Source organism: Pleurodeles waltl, chromosome 6 (genome assembly GCF_031143425.1).
Source record: "Pleurodeles waltl isolate 20211129_DDA chromosome 6, aPleWal1.hap1.20221129, whole genome shotgun sequence".
Classification (NCBI taxonomy): domain Eukaryota; kingdom Metazoa; phylum Chordata; class Amphibia; order Caudata; family Salamandridae; genus Pleurodeles; species Pleurodeles waltl.
Window position 1 is genome coordinate 1,103,673 of NC_090445.1, and position 16,651 is coordinate 1,120,323.

The following is a 16,651-nucleotide window of genomic DNA, read 5'->3' on the forward strand; positions in this document are numbered from 1 at the left end:
GTATATTCCATACACAGGTGTGTGCCTCCACTGCTTTGACAAGTTGTATATTGCATGCAGAGGTGTGTGCCTCCCCTGCTTTGACAGAGGTTATACATTCCATGCACAGGTGTGTGTCTTCCCTGCTTTGACAGGTTATATGTTCGATGCAAAGGTGTGTGCCTCCCCTGCTTTGACAGGTTATATTTTCCATGCACAGGTGTGTGCATCCACTTCTTTGACAGGTTGTATGTTCCATGCACAGGTGTGTGCCTCCCCTGGATTGACAGGTTATAGGTTCCATGCACAGGTGCGTGCTTCCCCTGCTTTGACCGAGGTTATACATTCCATGGTCAGGCGTATGCCTCCCTTGCTTTGACAGGTTATATATTCCATACACAGGTGTGTGCCTCCCCTGCTTTGAAAGGGTTTATATTCCATGCACAGGTGAGTGCCTCCCCTGCTTTGACAGGTTGTATGATCCAGGTATAAGTGAGTGCCTCCCCTGCTTTGACAGGTTGTATGATCCATGCATAAGTGTGTGCCTCCTCTGCTTTGAAAGGTTTTATGTTCCATACACAGGTGTGTGCCTCCTCTGCTTTGACAGGTTATACATTCCATGCACAGGTGTGTGCCTCCCCTGCTTTGAAAAGATTTATTTTTCACGCACAGGTATGTGCCTCCCCTGCTTTGACAGTTGTATATTCCATTCACAGATGTGTGCCTCCCCTGCTTTGACAGGTTTTATATTCCATGCACAGGTGCGTGTCTCCCCTGCTTTGACAGGTTGTATGTTCCATGAACAGGTGTGTGCGTCCCCTGCTGCGACAGGTTGTATATTCCATTCACAGGTATGTGCCTCCCCTGCTTTGACAGAAGTTATATATTCCATGCACAGGTGTGTGCCTCCCCTGCTTTGACAGAGGTTATATATTCCATGCACAGGTGTGCCTCCCCAGCTTTGACAGAGGTTATATATTCCATGCACAGGTGTGCCTCCCCAGCTTTGACAGAGGTTATATATTCCATGCACAGGTATGTGCCTCCCCTGCTTTGACAGAGGTTATATATTCCATGCACAGGTGTGTGCCTCCCCAGCTTTGACAGAGGTTATATATTCCATGCACAGGTGTGCCTCCCCAGCTTTGACAGAGGTTATATATTCCATGCACAGGTGTGCCTCCCCAGCTTTGACAGAGGTTATATATTCCATGCACAGGTATGTGCCTCCCCTGCTTTGACAGAGGTTATATATTCCATGCACAGGTGTGTGCCTCCCCAGCTTTGACAGAGGTTATATATTCCATGCACAGGTGTGCCTCCCCAGCTTTGACAGAGGTTATATATTCCATGCACAGGTATGTGCCTCCCCTGCTTTGACAGAGGTTATATATTCCATGCACAGGTGTGTGCCTCCCCAGCTTTGACAGAGGTTATATATTCCATGCTTAGGTGTGTGGCTCCCATGCCTTCACAAGTTATATATTCCATGCACAGGTGTGTGCCTCCCCTGCTTTGACAGGTTGTATGTTCCATGAACAGGTGTGTGCCTCCCCTGCTATGACAGGTTGTATGTTCCATGAACAGGTGTGTGCCTCCCCTGCTTTGACAGAGGTTATATATTCCATGCACAGGTGTGTGCCTCCCCAGCTTTGACAGAGGTTATATATTCCATGCTTAGGTGTGTGGCTCCCATGCCTTCACAAGTTATATATTCCATGCACAGGTATGTGCCTCCACTGCTTTGACAGGTTGTATATTCCATGCACAGGTGTGTGCCTCCCCTGCTATGATGAGGTTATATATTCCATGTGCAGATGTGTGCCTCCACTGCTTTGACAGGTTGTATATTCCATGCACAGGTGTGTGCCTCCCCTGCTATGATGAGGTTATGTATTCCAAGTACAGGTGTTTGCCCCCCTGCTTTGACAGGTTGTATTTTCCATGCGCAGGTGTGTACCTCCCCTGCTATGACAGGTTTTATATTCCATCCACAGCTGTGTGCCTCCCCTGCTTTGACAGAGGTTATATATTCTATGCACAGGTGTGTGCCTCCCCTGCTTTACGGGTTGTATATTCCATGCACATGTGTGTATCTCCTCTGCTTTGAAAGATGTTATGTTCTATGCACAGGTGTTTGCCCCCCTGCTTTGACAGACCCAACACCAGACGGTGGACTATGCACAGCATGTGTATCTGCAGCTACACATGCCACCGAACAGAAAATGTTACTTACCCAGTGTACATCTGTTCGTGGCATTAGTCGCTGCAGATTCACATGCGCCCACCCGCCTCCCCGGGAGCCTGTAGCCGTTTGGAAGTAATCTTCAACATTTGTACATTTGTAAATATATTACTTTAAGCTTCATTTTGTACATACTTAGTCATTCCATTGCATGGGCACTATTACTAAGGTTGCAGATGGCGTCCACGCCAACAGGACAACAACGGTTCGAGGAAGAGGGAGAAGAAGAAACATTCTCCATCCATGAATCCGATTCCGAAGAATTCGACATCGAAGAAACCGTGAGTAAGACGTTGAAACAAGCATCACACAGAAAAACAGACAAAGCCCAGGGGACGCCACTGCCGACAGGCCATGGCTCAACCCATAAAGTAGGTGACCGCCCATCAGCACCGAAAAAGGGCGAGCTGGTGCCGAAATCGTCCGACTCAGGTCGAGACACAGGCACGCAGCAATCTCGGGACCGAGATACTGCCGCAGAAAAGGGTCGACACCGAGACAGCAGCACCGAAGCTGCTCGGCACAGGGATAGCGGCACCGAAGATGGTCGACGCCAAGAAGGTACGACACCGAAAAAGAGGAAAATCTCTTCGGAACCGAAAACAACAAAAGACACGGTTTCGGTGCCAAAACGCCCAGCAACCGAACCGAAAGCCAGTTCCTACTCAGAGGAACAATCACTGTCCTCCCAACTTCAAAAACACAGGTTTGAGGAGGAATTAACAGACAACAGCTGTAGATCACACGCAAAAGCGGATCTTTATACAAAGTGGTACAGGGAAGATCAGCACCCTTCCCCCAATCAGAAGGAAAAGGAAACTAGATTTCCAACAACAAGAAAAAACACCACAAGCAAAAGTGGTGAAGAAGGTAACTCCACCACCCTCTCCACCACCGGCAACTCCTATATCACCGGCACAGACTCCGTCACAATCACCAGCTCATACCACCATGAGCCAAGATGACCAGGACGCATGGGATCTCTATGACGCCCCAGTATCGAACAATAGCCCTGAGTCGTACCCCACTAAGCCCTCACCACCTGAAGACAGTACAGCGTATGCTCAGGTGGTAGCTAGGGCAGCAGAGTTTCATAACGTATCGCTACATTCAGAGCCTATCGAGGATGACTTCCTCTTTAACACCCTGTCCTCCACCCATAGCCATTATCAAAGCCTTCCTATGCTCCCGGGAATGCTAAGGCACGCTAAACAAATCTTTAAGGAGCCAGTTAAAAGCAGAGCAATAACCCCAAGGGTGGAGAAGAAATACAAGGCACCACCCACAGACCCTGCTTTTATTACATCACAACTGACACCAGATTCAGTTGTTGTAGGAGCAGCTCGTAAAAGAGCCAACTCGCACACATCAGGCGACGCACCACCTCCAGACAAGGAGAGCCGAAAGTTTGATGCAGCCGGGAAAAGGGTTGCAGCACAAGCTGCAAATCAGTGGCGCATCGCCAACTCGCAAGCACTCCTAGCGCGATATGACAGAGCCCATTGGGACGAGATGCAGCATCTCATCGAGCACCTCCCCAAAGAATTCCAAAAACGGGCAAAACAAGTGGTTGAAGAGGGACAAAACATATCCAACAACCAAATCCGTTCTTCTATGGACGCAGCAGATACAGCTGCAAGAACTATAAATACTGCTGTAACGATAAGGAGGCACGCATGGCTGCGCACATCCGGCTTCAAACCTGAGATACAACAGGCAGTGCTCAATATGCCGTTCAATGAACAACAATTGTTTGGACCAGAAGTGGACACTGCAATTGAAAAATTAAAGAAAGACACTGACACAGCTAAAGCCATGGACGCACTCTATTCCCCGCAGGGCAGAGGCACATTTGGCACATTTCGCAAAACTACTTTCAGAGGAGGGTTTCGAGGTCAAGCCACACAAGCCAGCACCTCACAAACAACACCACCTACCTACCAGGGACAATATCAAAGGGGAGGCTTTCGGGGCCAATACAGAGGGGGCCAATTCCCAAGAAACCGGGGAAAATTTCAAGGCCCAAAAACCCCTCAAAACAAGCAGTGACTCACAAGTCACTCAACCCCTTCACACAACACCAGTGGGGGGAAGACTAAGCCAGTTCTACAAATCTTGGGAGGAGATAACAACAGACACTTGGGTCTTAGCAATTATCCAACATGGTTATTGCATAGAATTTCTCCAACTCCCTCCAAACGTCCCACCGAAAAAACACAAGATGTCCAAACAGCATATACACCTTCTAGGACTAGAAGTTCAAGCATTACTACAAAAAGACGCAATAGAATTAGTACCAGAAACACAAAAGAACACAGGAGTTTACTCACTGTACTTTCTAATACCAAAAAAGGACAAAAGTCTGAGACCAATATTGGATCTCAGAACACTAAACACCTACATCAAATCAGACCACTTTCACATGGTCACGTTACAACACGTAATACCACTACTGAAACAGCAAGACTACATGACAACGTTAGATCTAAAAGACGCGTATTTCCATATACCGATACATCCCACGCACAGGAAATACCTAAGGTTCGTATTCGAAGGAATACATTACCAATTCAAAGTGTTGCCGTTCGGAATAACGACAGCACCAAGAGTCTTTACAAAATGTCTAGCAGTAGTAGCTGCACATATCAGGAGGCAGCAAATACACGTGTTCCCGTACCTAGACGATTGGTTAATCAAAACCAACTCGCTAACAAAGTGTTTACACCACACAGATTATGTTATACAAACCCTTTTCAAACTGGGTTTCTCCATCAACTATGCAAAGTCACACCTTTTGTCGTGTCAAACACAGCAATACTTAGGAGCGACAATCAACACAACAAAAGGGATAGCCACTCCAAGTCCACAATGGGTTCAAAATTTTCACAAGGTGATACAAGCTATGTATCCAACACAAAAGATACCCGCAAAGATGGTCTTAAAACTCCTAGGCATGATGTCCTCATGCATAGCCATTGTCCCAAACGCACGATTGCACATGCGGCCCTTACAACAGTGCCTAGCATCACAATGGTCACATGCACAGGGTCACCTTCTAGATCTGGTGTTGATAGACCACCAAACGTACATCTCGCTTCTATGGTGGAACAGTACAAATTTAAACAAAGGGCGGCCTTTCCAAGACCCAGTGCCACAATACGTGATAACGACAGATGCTTCCATGACAGGGTGGGGAGCACACCTCAATCAACACAGCATCCAAGGCCAATGGGACATACATCAAAGAAAGTTTCATATAAATCACCTAGAATTGTTAGCAGTATTTCTAGCGTTGAAAGCATTCCAACCAATGATAACCCACAAATACATTCTTGTCAAAACAGACAACATGACAACAATGTATTATTTAAACAAACAGGGGGGAACACACTCGACACAGTTGTGTCTCCTCACACAAAAAATATGGCATTGGGCAATTCACAACCACATTCGCCTAATAGCACAGTTTATTCCAGGGATCCAGAACCAGCTAGCAGACAATCTCTCTCGAGATCACCAACAGGTCCACGAATGGGAAATTCACCCCCAAATCCTGAACACTTACTTCCAAATTTGGGGAACACCTCAAATAGATCTATTTGCAACAAAAGAAAACGCAAAATGCCAAAACTTCGCATCCAGGTACCCACACCGGCAATCTCAAGGCAATGCTCTATGGATGAATTGGTCAGGGATATTTGCGTACGCTTTTCCCCCTCTCCTTCCATATCTAGTAAACAGATTGAGTCAAAACAAACTCAAACTCATACTAATAGCACCAACATGGGCAAGACAACCTTGGTACACAACACTACTAGACCTCTCAGTAGTGCCTCATGTCAAACTACCAAACAGACCAGATCTGTTAACACAACACAAACAACAGATCAGGCATCCAAACCCAGCATCATTGAATCTGGCAATTTGGCTCCTGAAATCCTAGAATTTGGACACTTGAACCTCACACAAGAATGTATGGAGGTCATAAAACAAGCTAGAAGGCCATCCACTAGACACTGCTATGCAAGTAAATGGAAAAGATTTGTTTGTTACTGCCATAATAATCAAGTGCAACCATTGCATGCATCTCCAAAAGATGTAGTAGGATATTTACTACATCTACAAAAATCAAATCTAGCTTTCAATTCCATAAAAATACATCTCGCAGCAATATCTGCTTACCTGCAGATTACTCATTCAACTTCCCTATTTAGAATACCTGTCATTAAAGCGTTTATGGAGGGCCTAAAGAGAATTATACCACCAAGGACACCACCTGTTCCTTCATGGAACCTCAACATTGTCTTGACAAGGCTCATGGGTCCACCTTTCGAACCCATGCATTCCTGTGAAATGCAATACTTAACGTGGAAAGTTGCATTTCTCATTGCCATTACATCTCTAAGAAGAGTAAGTGAAATTCAGGCATTTACTATACAAGAACCATTTATTCAAATACACAAAAATAAGGTAGTTCTAAGAACCAACCCAAAATTCTTACCAAAGGTTATCTCACCGTTCCACTTAAATCAAACAGTAGAATTACCAGTGTTCTTCCCACAGCCAGACTCAATAGCTGAAAGAGCACTACATACATTAGACGTCAAAAGAGCACTAATGTACTACATTGACAGAACAAAACTAATTAGGAAAACAAAACAACTATTTATTGCATTTCAAAAACCTCATACAGGAAATCCAATTTCAAAACAAGGTATTGCCAGATGGATAGTTAGGTGCATCCAAACCTGCTATCTTAAGGCAAAAAGAGAGCTGCCTATTACACCAAAGGCACATTCAACCAGAAAGAAAGGTGCTACCATGGCCTTTCTAGGAAATATTCCAATGAACGAAATATGTAAGGCAGCAACATGGTCTACGCCTCATACATTTACCAAGCACTACTGTGTAGACGTGTTATCTGCAGAACAAGCCACAGTAGGTCAAGCTGTACTAAGAACTTTATTTCAGACTACTTCCACTCCTACAGGCTGAGCCACCGCTTTGGGGAGATAACTGCTTACTAGTCTATGCAAAACATGTGTATCTACAGCGACAGATGCCATCGAACTGAAAATGTCACTTACCCAGTGTACATCTGTTCGTGGCATTAGTCGCTGCAGGTTCACATGCGCCCACCCGCCTCCCCGGGAGCCTGTAGCCGTTTGGAAGTAATTCTTCAACATTTGTACATTTGTAAATATATTACTTTAAGCTTCATTTTGTACATACTTAGTCATTCCATTGCATGGGCACTATTATTAGCATACACAACTCCTACCTCACCCTCTGCGGGGAAAACAATCTAAGATGGAGTCGACGCCCATGCGCAATGGAACCGAAGTAGGAGGAGTCCCTCGGTCTCGTGACTCGAAAAGACTTCTTCGAAGAAAAACAACTTGTAACACTCCGACCCAACACCAGACGGCGGACTATGCACAACATGTGAATCTGCAGCGACTAATGCCACGAACAGATGTACACTGGGTAAGTGACATTTTCCATTCCATGCACAGGTGTGTGCCTCCTCTGCCTTGACAGGTTGTATATTCCATGCACAGGTGTGTGCTTCCCCTGTCTAAACAGGTTATATATCCCATGCACAGTTGTGTGCCTCCCCTGTTTTGACAGGCTGTATGTTCCATGCACAGGTGTGTGCCAACCCCTGCTGTGACAGAGGTTATATATTCCATGCACAGGTGTGCGTCTCCCCTGCTTTGACAGAGGTTATGTGTTCCATGCACAGATGTGTGCATCCCCTGCTTTGACAGGGTGTATATTCCATGCACAGGTTTGTGCCTCCTCTGCTTTGACAGGTTGTACATTCCATGCACAGATGTGTGTCTCCCCTGGTTTGACAGAGGTTGAATATTCCATGCACAGGTCTGTGCCTCCCCTGCTTTGTCAGGTTGTATATTCCATGCACAGGTCTGTGCCTCCCCTGCTTTGAAAGGTTTTATGTTCCATGCACAGGTGTTTGCTCCCCCTGCTTTGAAAGGTTTTATATTCCCTGCCCAGGTGTGTGCCTCCCTTGCTTTGACAGGTTGTATGTTACATGCACAGGTGTGTGCCTCCTCTGCTTTGACAGGTTGTATGTTCCATGTACAGGTTTGTGCCTCCTCTGCTTTGAGAGGTCGTGTGTTCCATGCACAGGTGTGTGCCTCCCCTGCTTTGATAAGGTTGTGTGTTCCATGCATAGTTGTGTGCCTCCTCTGCCTTGAGAGGTTGTATGTTTCATGCGCAGATGTGTGCCTCCCCTGCTTTGGGAGGTTTTATATTCCATGCACAGGTGTGTGCGTCCCCTGCTTTGACAGGTTGTGTTCCATGCATAGTTGTGTGCCTCCTCTGCTTTGAAAGGTTTTATATTCCCTGCCCAGGTGTGAGCCTTCCCTGCTTTGACAGGTTGTATATTCCCTGCCCAGGTGTGAGCCTTCCCTGCTTTGACAGGTTGTATATTCCCTGCCCAGGTGTGTGCCTCCCCTGCTTTGACAGGTTGTATATTCCATGCCCAGTTGTGCGCCTCCTCTGCTTTGAGAGGCTGTATGTTTCATGCACAGGTTTCTGCCTCCCCTGCTTTGACAGAGGTTATATATTCCATGCACAGGTGTGTGCCCCCCTGCTTTGACAGGTTTTATGTTCCAAGCACAGGTGTGTGCCGTCTTGTTTTGACAGGTTGTACATTAAATGCACGGGTGTATGCCTCCCTGCTTTGACATGTTGTATGTTCCAAGCACAGGTGTTTGCCACCCTGCTTTGACAGAGGTTGCATATTCCTTGTAGAGATGTACACTCCAGTTGCTCTTCTCGTGGGGGGTCCCTTTAGAATCAAAACATTTGCGTTGTTAATAGAGTGATTTGTCAGGTGAGCGTTTATTCTTTTCTAGTGTTGTGGTCTTACCACATTGTATGAAGACCCACAACTGTACTTCTGATCTAGTTTAGGAAGCATTACTAAGGGTGAGTTCCCAATTCCAAACACTGATGTACCTTTAGGGGTAGGGCATTATACTGACTTCACTCTTACTCAACGTGACCGACACATATAACTCAATGGGACCATATTTCCTTGGGGAAGAGGAAGCCTTGAATGATTACATTATTGGATTCTTAGCATTGAGTTTGATCGTACCACCTGATGACATCCCTTCATCCTTTTGATTTAAGATTTAAGAAATTACACATGGTGCCATACAGATAACATACAAGTATCACGGATGCATATGATGTGCTCTCCATTACGTTTAGTTCTTATTGATATGGGAAACTTATCTCTGGGCATGGATAGAAGACTTTCCATTGGACAGCTGAATGTTCCATAGCTACTCAGATGACTGAGTGACAAACGTGATGAACCTAACAGTCAGTCGGATAACAATGGCTCATCACTCAGCCCACTCACTCTTTGCTCAGTATCTTGAGTTTTACCTGAACACTGACATTTCCTTTTGACTTTCATGGCCTCTCATGGATATGCCATGTAATGGCCCCTTGTATGTTTGTTTTATGTCTTCAGAATAACTCCGGGAGGAAAGTAATCAGTTGTTCTATAGATTTAGGGCTGTATCCTAAACACTGATACAGCTCAATGTCTACTTTTTAATTGTAGGTGAGAACTTAACACTTCTCTGTGTTTCACACCATGTGTGCACACTTTTGAATAATAGTCACGCATTACACTCTATAATTGGGACCCCCTTCCCACCCAGACCCACTTTTTGACCAAACTTTTAATTGCGAAAATTACTTCTGTTGATCCATAGGATTAAGGAGTTAATTGTCGTTGTGTCACATGAGGTATCCTTTTATTCTGAGCTGTACTTGGTGTTTGCCCTGTTTGTGGAATGCATGTTTTACAATCAGAGTGAATTCACCTGTTCCCTAGTCGCATTCAAGAGCCCTTCTTCATACTGTCCACAAGGTTGGTGAACATTTGTGAAGGTTGAATTATGCTAATTTATGAATACTATATCATAACTGTCCTAGCCCTGAAAAAGTCAGTGGCAGTATGATCCATGATGAGCCATGTTGACTGGACCAATGAGGATGTTATTGGATTAAAATAATTAAGAGACTGATTTAAGGCACCTGGTTTCTGTGCCATACTTTGGCTTCTTCTTCTGTGTGGGCTTTGTTCCTCGTGAGGATTGGTTGGCTCGTGCTTGAGGTACTCTACCCGGCCACCATTTAGAAAGGTTAGGAGGTGCAAAACAACAGGAAAAGAGTAATGTCGAGTGGGGCGCGGGGGGTACAACATTGGCATTGATGCCCACGTTCATGCAACGCTATTGCCTTGACAGTCAGGTGCGGAAGCTGCCATATTGCCACTCACTCCTGCAAGATGCCCGAATCTGAGTCTACTCATCATACGCACCCTTGGGAAGTATTTCTGTGGTACCTATTCTGAAGGTGAATAATCTACAAAAGAACAAGTTACTTACCACTGGTTCTGCTCTAACTGCAGATTCCTCACTGCCCTCCTGCTCCCCGCTCTGTGGAGGGCACTTTGTGCACCATAGTAAGGCTCCAAGTTAGATTGTGGCACATGGTCACCGCAGTTGTTTGAAGCGCTTTGTGTCTGAGGACAGGGAAGGGGAAAGACTAAGAGATTGACGTCAGATAGCATGGTGGAGCTTGTATGAGGCTTTGCTAAGTGACTTTCAGGGTAGTATGAAGTCACAGCGGGCCGTACGGTCCCACCTGTGTGCAGGAGCATTGCTGAAAACATATTTAGGTCGAGCCTTTGGCTTGAGATATTCTAAAGGTGTGTAACCTGCAGTTAGAGTATCCACCAGAAGGGGGCACTGCTGATGGTAAGTAACTTGTGTGTTCCCACCCGCTCTGCTGCTATCACCAATCAAATGTATATGTGTTAAAATTATGCACTTATATTGTGCTACCAAACTTCATATATTGAAGACTTTTTGTTTCCAAATATGCATTGTACAATGCTCTGAACCCTAGTAAGGGGGACTGTGAGCTTTATAGGACAATAAGCAAATAAATAGCAGCCCGGCTCAGACCCATATATAAAGGTATCCCTCTCAGTCACTGACCGCCAACTCCTTCCCAAGCGGACCACCAGCGACCCTTCACACCCCCAGTAGACTCCACCTCCACTCATCCAAACCGACTTCCTGTCACACTCTTACCGGGAGGGACCACACCATCACAACCATAGAAGGAAAGACCACACCGTCACACCCTTACCGGGAGGGACCACACCATTACAACCATAGAAGGAAAGACCACAGTGTCACACCCTTACCGGGAGAGACCACACCATCACAGCCATAAAAGGAAAGACCCCACCGTCTCACCCTTACCAGGAGACCACACCATCACACCAATGGAGGGACTGATACAGAGAAGCACAACACCATCAGATCAATACAACACCCTCCCCGCCCCCCCAAACACAGTCCTAAAAGCAAAGACCCCACAATCACACCCTTAATGAGAGAGACCACACCATCACACCCAGAAAGGGATTTCACCCCAGCAGACAACTGCAGAGACAACACCATCACACCAATACAAGGAAAGATGTCCCAATCACATCCATACTAGGAGAGGGAGAGACCACACCATCACACCTGTACATGCACGGGCCACCCTCTGAGACGAGTATAGAAAGAGCCCTTAGCATCCAGCAAATCAGTACAGGGATTTCAGCTCTTCAGACAAAATAGAGAGAAACAACATCATCAACGCAATACATCACACCCAAAAAGAGAGAGAGCACCTATTCACACCCATACTGGGTGACACCAACTCATCTGCTCCTTTCAGGGAGATGCCAGATCATCACACCTTTACAGGGAATCATACCATTAGCTGTGGAGGTATCACACCCTAACAAGAAGAGACAACACCATCACAACCATGAAAGGAAGGCCACACCATCACAGCTATGGAGGGACCACCTTTTCAGATCAATACAGAGAAACATCACACCAATCACACTCATAAAAGGAAAGACCACACAATGACACCTATGGGGGGACCTCCTTTTCAGACCAATACAGAGAAACACCACACCAATCACACTCATAAAATGGAAGACCACACCTTCATACCTATGGAGGGACCTCCTTTTCAGATCAATTTAGAGAAACACCACACCAGTCACACACATAAAAGAAAAGACCACACCATCACACCTATGAAGGGACCACCTTTTCAGATCAATACAGAGAAACACCACACCAATCACACTCATAAGATGGAAGACCACACCTTGGTGTGGTCACATGGTGGCGAGCGATGGGTTTATTGAAGGTGAGGTGAATGCAGCGGTGGTCGGTCCATTGAAGTTTGGTGGTGCAGCTGACTGAGACGTGGTTGCTGCCGGAGAAAATGGGGTCCAGTGTGTGACCGGCCAAGTGAGTGGGTGTGGTGATGAGTTGCTTGAGTCTGAGGTTGGAGAGGTTTTCGATCAGGGTGGTGGAGTTGTTGTCATTTGGGTTTTCCAGGTGGAAGTTGAGGTCCCCCAGTAGAATGTAGTCCTTGGATGTAAGAACGTGGGTGGTGGCTAGGTCAGCGATGGTGTCGCAGAGTGGGGAGAGGGGGCCCGGCAGCCTATAGATGAGGGTGCCCCGCAGAGTGGTGCTAGGGTTGGTTTCAATCGGTTGTGGAGTCTTCAGTGCTGGTGGATAGGCGTAGGGACTCTTTGTGGACAATGGCGAAGCCTTTCCTAGGGTGGTTTGTGCAGTCTTTGCGTATGATCTTGTAGCTGTCTAGGATGGAGATGGCGATGTCTGGAGCTTAAGAGGGGTTAAGCCATGTTTCTGTGAGGAAGGCGACATCCGGGATGTGGTGTCGATGAGGTTCCAGGGTTCAATGGCGTGCCTGTGGATGGAGCGAATGTTGGTCAGGATACATCTGAGGCTGTGTTCTGCTTTGTGGGTATCCGGGGGTGAGCTTGCGTGATGTAGGCTGGTGAATTTGCAGAGGCGACAGGTGAAGGGTCCCTTGGTGTTGGTTGGAGATGCCTACTTGCAGTTGTTGTCGTGTCCTAGGTTGAGTGCGATGAGTGCTGCTGGTGTGTAGCAGTGGTGGGTGAGCGGTCCAGGGGTCCTGGTGCTGGTGGCGATCAGATCACGGATGGCCGCAGACGGGTTTGCCTTAGGCGCCTTTCGGCGTGGCTGCCATTAAGTAGGGAGGGGGGGAGGAAAGGACAGCTGGGAGGCGGGAACGGCATGAAAAAACGGGGTGGGGTTGTGGGAGAATGCAAGAGAGGAGGGGGTGGGCCACAGGGGCAGCAGCGGCGGGGAGAATTCGAGAGAGAATGAGAGGAGAAAAACGAGTAAAAGAACCACAGAGACAGCACATTAAAAGAAAAAGGAGGAGGAAAGGGAAGGGAAGGAGGAAAGCGCCGAAGCGAAATGCACAATCACAGCACATTGAATGAAAAGGAGGAGAAAAGAGGCAGAGTGAAGCCCAGCAGAAGAGCAGAGCTCTCCCACTAGGCACCAGGGATGAGGCGCAGGCAGAAGCCTGCAGGTGGAGGAGGGCTTTGAACTTCTGACCGAGGTCAGAGTTCGAGTCAGGACGGGCTTCCACTTACTGGTGGAGTTATGCGGAGGCAGAGCAGTTCACTGACCAGGTCAGTGAGGTTGCTCATAAAAGGAAAGACCACACCATCACACCTATGAAGGGACCACCTTTTCAGATCAATACAAAACAACACCACACCATCACACCACACCAATAACACTCATAAAAAGGAAGACCACATCTTTATACCTATGGAGGGACCTCTTTTTCAATTCAATATAGAGAAACACCACACCAATCACACTCATAAAAGGAAAGACCACACCATCACACCTATGGAGGGACCACCTTTTCAGATCAATACAGAGAAACACCCCACCATCACACCACACCAATCACACTCATAAAAGGGAAGAACACATCTTTATACCTATGGAGGGACCTCCTTTTCAGATCAATATAGAGAAACACCACACCAATCAGACTCATAAAAGGGAAGACCACACCATCACACCTATGGAGGGACCACCTTTTCAGATCAATGCAGAGAAACACCCCACCATCACACCACACCAATCACACTCATAAAAGAAAAGACCACACGATCACACCTATGGAAGGACCACCTTTTCAGATCAATACAGAGAAACACCCCACCATCACACCACACCAATCACACTCATAAAAGAAAAGACCACACCATCACACCTATGGAGGGACCCCCTTTTCAGATCAATACAAAGAAACACCACACCATCACACCACACCAGTCACACTCATAAGGGGAAAGACCACATCTTTATATCTATGGAGGGACCTCCTTTTCAGATCAATATAGAGAGCCACCACACCAATCACACTCATAATAGGAAAGACCACACCATCACACCTATTGAGGGACCACCTTTTCAGATCAATTCAGAGAATGACCACACCACCACATCCTTTTCTGGGAGAGACCACAACATCACAGGTATAGAGGGGGAGACCAGCCCATCAGGTCTCACTGAGAGATCACACTGTCAACCTTCCACAGAGAGACACCAGACCCCTGCAGTCAGATGCCTGATTTTAATTAAAGTAATTCTATTGAAAAATGTGATTTCTGCTGCTAAATGTTACACTTTGGATGCTGGATTGTACACTATGTTTCACAGGCTTTACAAATGTGGATGATTTTGTTTCGTTGCTTGCAGGGTTTCCCAGGAGATTTCGGGGAGAGAGGCCCACCAGGAATTGATGGAAATCCAGTAAGTTACACTTTTAATAGATTATGATCACCAAATGTCTTGTTCAGCACAGGTACAATGTTTAGTGTTTAGACATGCACAATGTAGCAGGGTACTAGGTGGTCTGCTCCTGTAGCAGCATGAGATGCTCTGTATGGTACTGCGTGGTCTGCTCTGTTGCAGGATGGGTGGTTCCTCTGCATTGCATGACACGGAGTGGTCAGCTCTGTAGCTGTATGGGCCGTTCCCCTCTGTTACATGGCACGGAGTGGTAGCTGTGTTGCAGCATGGGCTGTTCCTCTGTGTTGCATGGCACAGAGTGGTCAGCTGTGTTGCAGCATGGGCTGTTACTCTGTGTTGCATGGCACAGAGTGGTCAGCTGTGTTGCAGCATGGGCTGTTCCGCTGTGTTGCAGGGCACGGAGTGGTCAGCTGTGTTGCAGCATGGGCTGTTCCTCTGTGTTACATGGCACGGATTGGTCAGCTGTGTTGCAGCATGGGCTGTTCCTCTGTTACATGGCACGGAGTGGTCAGCTGTGTTGCAGAATGGGCTGTTACTCTGTGTTGCATGGCACGGATTGGTCAGCTGTGTTGCAGCATGGGCTGTTCCTCTGTGTTGCATGGCACAGAGTGGTCAGCTGTGTTGCAGAATGGGCTGTTACTCTGTGTTGCATGGCACGGATTGGTCAGCTGTGTTGCAGAGTGGGCTGTTCCTCTGTGTTGCATGGTACAGGGTGTTCAGCTGTGTTGCAGAATGGGCTGTTCCTCTGTGTTGCATGGTACAGGGTGTTCAGTTGTGTTGCAGAATGGGCGGTTCTTCTGTGTTAAATGGTACTGGGTGGCCTGCTGCTGATAAGCATGGGCTGTTAACGCTGTCTCACCTGCCAGTGATTTCTAACGTCTGTTTCATACTGTTCTGGGCAGTTGGTGATTCTTTCTATCACAAGGCACTTGGGTGTGTGCTCTGCCTCAAGGCGCTGGATAGTTACTGAGCACAGACTCCTCAGCTGTGCCGCCTGGGACTTGGTGGTCTCACATTCTAAGCTGCTTGTTGTGGCACTAGGCGTGTCAAAAAGGTGATTTTGAGCCATTAGAGAGACCACAGTCCTTTTTACAAGCAGTGATCGAGCTCCCATGACTCCAAAACAATCTGATCACTAGAAAGTAAACAGGTTCCTGTGGGGGATCTGTGGCTCACTTGGTAGCCTGGCTCTAGCAGCAACACATTTCTCAAAGATGTGCAGGACAACTAACCAAAATTACAGTACATGCAAGAAAACTCAAGTGGCCTAGGAGTGCCTGACTTAGAACTGTATTGTGCGGCGGCCCAGCTGCAGTGGCTGATGAGACGGTTGGCGAAGGATAGGATGTGGGAGAGAAGGTTCTTCCTGGCAGAGCTTGGAGGCAGAGGCCAGTGAGATGGTTGGCAAAGGATAGGATGTGGGAGAGAAGGTTTGTGCTGGTGGAGCTTGGAGGCAGAGGCCAATGAGATGGTTGCCGAAGGATAGTATGTGAGAGAGAAGGTTCATGCTGGCGGAGCTTGGATGTAGAGGCCAGTGAGACGGTTGGCGAAGGATAGGATGTGAGAGAGAAGGTTCGTGCTGGCGGAGCTTTGATGTAGAGGCCAGTGAGATGGTTGGTGAAGGATAGGATGTAGGAGGCAGAGGCCTCTGAGATGGTTGGCGAAGGCTAGGATGTGGGAG

General features: G+C 47.1%; 1 protein-coding gene across 1 annotated transcript in view; it reads left to right on the top strand.

Moving 5' to 3' along the window:
* COL27A1 (collagen type XXVII alpha 1 chain) overlaps positions 1–16,651 on the top strand; it is a 1,169,012-nt gene that overhangs the window by 491,055 nt on the left and 661,306 nt on the right. The window contains exon 13 of the mRNA XM_069236924.1: positions 14,917–14,970. Within this exon, the coding sequence (XP_069093025.1) occupies positions 14,917–14,970 (54 nt within the window). The remainder of the gene's footprint in view (positions 1–14,916; positions 14,971–16,651) is intronic.